Below are 3,719 nucleotides of genomic sequence, written 5' to 3' on the forward strand. Positions count from 1 at the left end.
TTCATCATTCTCAACTTCTATTTATTTTTCATCTTTAGTGATATCGACGTATTCATCATCACTTCTTTTTTCGGTCCTTCAACTCCGTCGAAACAACACTACAACCCACTAAATATGAAGAGACAGTAGGTTATGGTGTTGGTTCTCCAGAGTTGAAGTACCAAAAAAAAAGGACGGTGAAAACGTTAATGTTACTAAAGATGGAAAAGAAATAGAAGATGGGGAGGATCAGAGATGAGATGGTGAATGGTAAGACTAAAATTAAATTTCTCAAATATGGTTTCAGGTTTACAGTGATAAGATACATATATGTGGGGTATATTAATTTTTTTTATAAAAAATAAATACATAAATAAGAAAATTAATTTAAAAAATTAATAAGGGAAAAATAGTATTTTTAGATAAGACAGAGACCAAACGCGTAACAAAAATAAACAGTAAGGATCATCCAAGTTAAAAAAAAAAATTAATTAAAAATAAACAGTAGAGATCATCCGAGGAGATATAAATATGTGTGGTCTATTAATTTTTTTTTTTAAATATGTATAAAATAAACACATAGATAAGAAAATTATATAAAAAAAATAAATTAATAAGGGCACAATAGTATTTTTAGGTAAGACGGGGACCAAACGCGCAACAAAAATAAATAGTAGGGACCATTTAAGTTAAAAAAATAAATTTGGGACAAAAACCACAAATTCCCCCAAACCACAGGGACCATTCATGTAATTTAATTTTTAATTTTCATTTTGTTCATATTTGGGTAACTATTTTTTTTTTACACATCTAGGTAACAAACTTGTTGAAAGAGTTCACATCTAGGATTTAACCTATAATGGTCATATGTGAACACTTCCAAAAAGTTTGTTACCTACATATGTAAAAAAAAAAAGATAGTTACCCAGATGTGAACATACCGAAAAGTTAATTACCTTGATAACTCGTATTCCCTAAATTGTATAAGAGGAATCGACAAAAATAGAAACTTAATATAAAATTGAAACTTATTATATTTGTGAAATTTGGGGATCCCAGTTCGTTTACCCTAATTATAAAAGGCGATTGGCACTTGCACGATCATTAATCTCAATCCCCAACAGATCTTCACCCCCTTTCTCGTTAAAGTTCTACGAAAATCAATACTCGCAACTCAGGTCAGTCGATCTTTTCTTCCATCGATTCATAGTACAATTACAGGCATCAGATTTCATCGACTTGCAATGATTTACCAATTTGCAATTTGTACAATCAGAGTCGACTTATGATTGCTAAGTTTACTGTTTTTTTTCCGTCAAATTCCTATGGAATTGTCGATCGCCCTTGACATTCTGTTGGTTTTGGGTCCCGATCCTTTGTGATCGACTTACACAAGTTAAAAGAGCGATGAGGTTGAAGCTGCTAGTTGAATCCGTTTGAAACAACAAAATAAATCTGTTTTGAAGTTCATGCATGTATTCGTGTACGGTCTTTTGGATCGATTGTTATGCCTAAAGCTGCAAATATTCTTATTCCTTTATATCTCCTAAATCAGATAATGAAAAAGTCAACCAAAATCTGTTTTTGTAAAGCTGTATCCGACGTTTCATCACTATCCTGTATCAGCTATCGCACTTTAGTACGAACAAGAGTCATAATCTTGCATACATAATACAGAAGAAGATTTGGTTGTTAAAAAATTTAGAAAAGATTGCATGTAATCATACATCTTTGAATTGATGATGTCAATTAGTAATAGTACTGTTTCAACAATCAATAGTTAGGTTGAAATTGAATTGATGATCTGTTTGTTGTTGTAGGGTTTGTGGGAAAATGGCTGAACAAACGAAACAACAACCAGCTTTCACTAAGATCGACCAACTTCGCCCTGGTGCTTTTGGTCTTAACCTAACTGTAAAAGTGGTTAGTTCTAAGATGATCATGACAAGAGGAGGTCGAAATGGGACTCAAGGACGCAACAACATGCGTCTTGCTGAATGTTTAGTTGGTGATGAAACTGGAATTATTGTCTTCACTGCTAGAAATGATCAAGGTAAAATTCAATTTCTTTTTTTTATGATCTTGAGAATCATATCACTTAACATGTTGGTATGAAATTTGATTCTTATCCACAACTGGCAGTGGATGCTATGAAGGAGGGAAGCAGTGTGATTTTGAGGAATGCAAAGATTGATATGTACAAAGGGTCAATGAGACTTGCAGTGGACAAATGGGGTCGTGTTGAAATTACTGATGCAGCTGCTTTTAGTGTCAAGGAAGACAGCAATCTTTCACTTATTGAGTTTGAACTTATCACTGTTGAAGAATGAATGAGAGATGAGATGATGCCTATATGTGTTCTTGTATCAAATGGCAAACTGTAAGTTTCTCTTATCCTTTCTGGTTTTGGATTAGAGTCAGGTTAATGTTTTTATTATCAGTTATCATGAGATGAGATGAGATGAGATGAGAGATAGTCTTTTTCACTTTTGAGAATAGTAGTATAAGAACTTGAGAGTTGTTTATGACTATGTATACGCTTTGTTTTTGAATTATATTTTCAGCATATTTAACATGATGAACTAAGGTTGCTTTGATTTTGTATTTAATATCTTACTCTCAAATACACTTCCTTGATAAATTCCAATTCTTTCAAAAGAATCTGCAAATGGTGTGTTGGTATGAGAATTGATCAATGGAATGACTCCTTTATTTGGAATGAAATGAAAGTATAATCTATTTTTCCGTATCTAACTTTTAATAGAACTAATCTTTTAAAAAAAAAGTCAAAACTGCATAATTGGTCCCTTTGGTTTGCAAAATACGGCGGATAAGGTCCAAAAAGTTTTCAATTTGCATGGAAGGTTCAATATCAAAAAATTTCCATTGTTTCGGTCCTTGAAAAACTTCGAAAAATACTATTTTTCCATATTAATTTCTTTTTTTATATTACTTTACCATTTTCTTAATAATTTAATAATGAATGCCGCCACACCCCCCCCCCCCCCCCCCCCCCCCACACACACACACACTCATCAAGTCGTCTTCTTTGTCACATCTCAAATTTGTACCCTAAATTTTATTAAAAAAACACAAATGATCCATACCTGCAATTCAAAACAAACACACAAAAGACATTGACCTTGAATGTTCATCATTTCTCCACTTTTTTTTTTTTCAGTAATATGAATGTAAGAATACATGTAGAGAAAATTAAAAGTACACACTGAAAAATTAAAACACACATATCCACTAGCAGGGATAAAATCGAAAATAAATCAAAAGCATACACGTACACATTCTAGATTTATTCTTCTAATTTCAATGTTCTACCATACAATGGAGGATTGGGGTTCTTTGACATAGAAATCTAAAAACGTAAAACACCTATACGCCATTGATTAAAAGTGAAATTAGTTGCGGTGGTGATTTTGTTGATGCAGTAGCGGTGGTGTTGGTGCTCGTGAAGGTGATTTGTATAAATTTAACATGTAAAACGTTACCCAAAAATGACCCGTCGATTCTTTGACCCGAAATCGACCCACTAACCTGCAAACTCATATACTTAAACGGGTTATGTGGGTTGGATTAATTTGATGTTTCCAACCTGCCAACCTGTGATCCACTAACCCATATATTATGGGTTGGATCGAGTCAATATATTCTGACCTATCAACCCGAACCCGGCCTAATTACCAGATCTAATTCTATGAGCAATATTATTCCAACATAGATGATTC

The 3,719-nt window shown here is 33.0% G+C and overlaps 1 protein-coding gene across 1 annotated transcript; it reads left to right on the forward strand.

The window, feature by feature from the left end:
- Positions 1-1,024: 1,024 nt before the first annotated feature.
- Positions 1,025-2,557, forward strand: LOC145041130 (uncharacterized protein At4g28440-like). Its single transcript, XM_078989074.1, has 3 exons — positions 1,025-1,157; positions 1,800-2,032; positions 2,122-2,557. Exons 2-3 carry the CDS (start codon positions 1,813-1,815, stop codon positions 2,307-2,309), a joined length of 408 nt encoding a protein of 135 aa, XP_078845200.1. The 5' UTR covers positions 1,025-1,157; positions 1,800-1,812; the 3' UTR covers positions 2,310-2,557.
- Positions 2,558-3,719: the final 1,162 nt, after the last annotated feature.

This window comes from Lactuca saligna, chromosome 4 (genome assembly GCF_052625555.1).
Source record: "Lactuca saligna cultivar CGN05327 chromosome 4, ASM5262555v1, whole genome shotgun sequence".
Classification (NCBI taxonomy): Eukaryota; Viridiplantae; Streptophyta; class Magnoliopsida; order Asterales; family Asteraceae; genus Lactuca; species Lactuca saligna.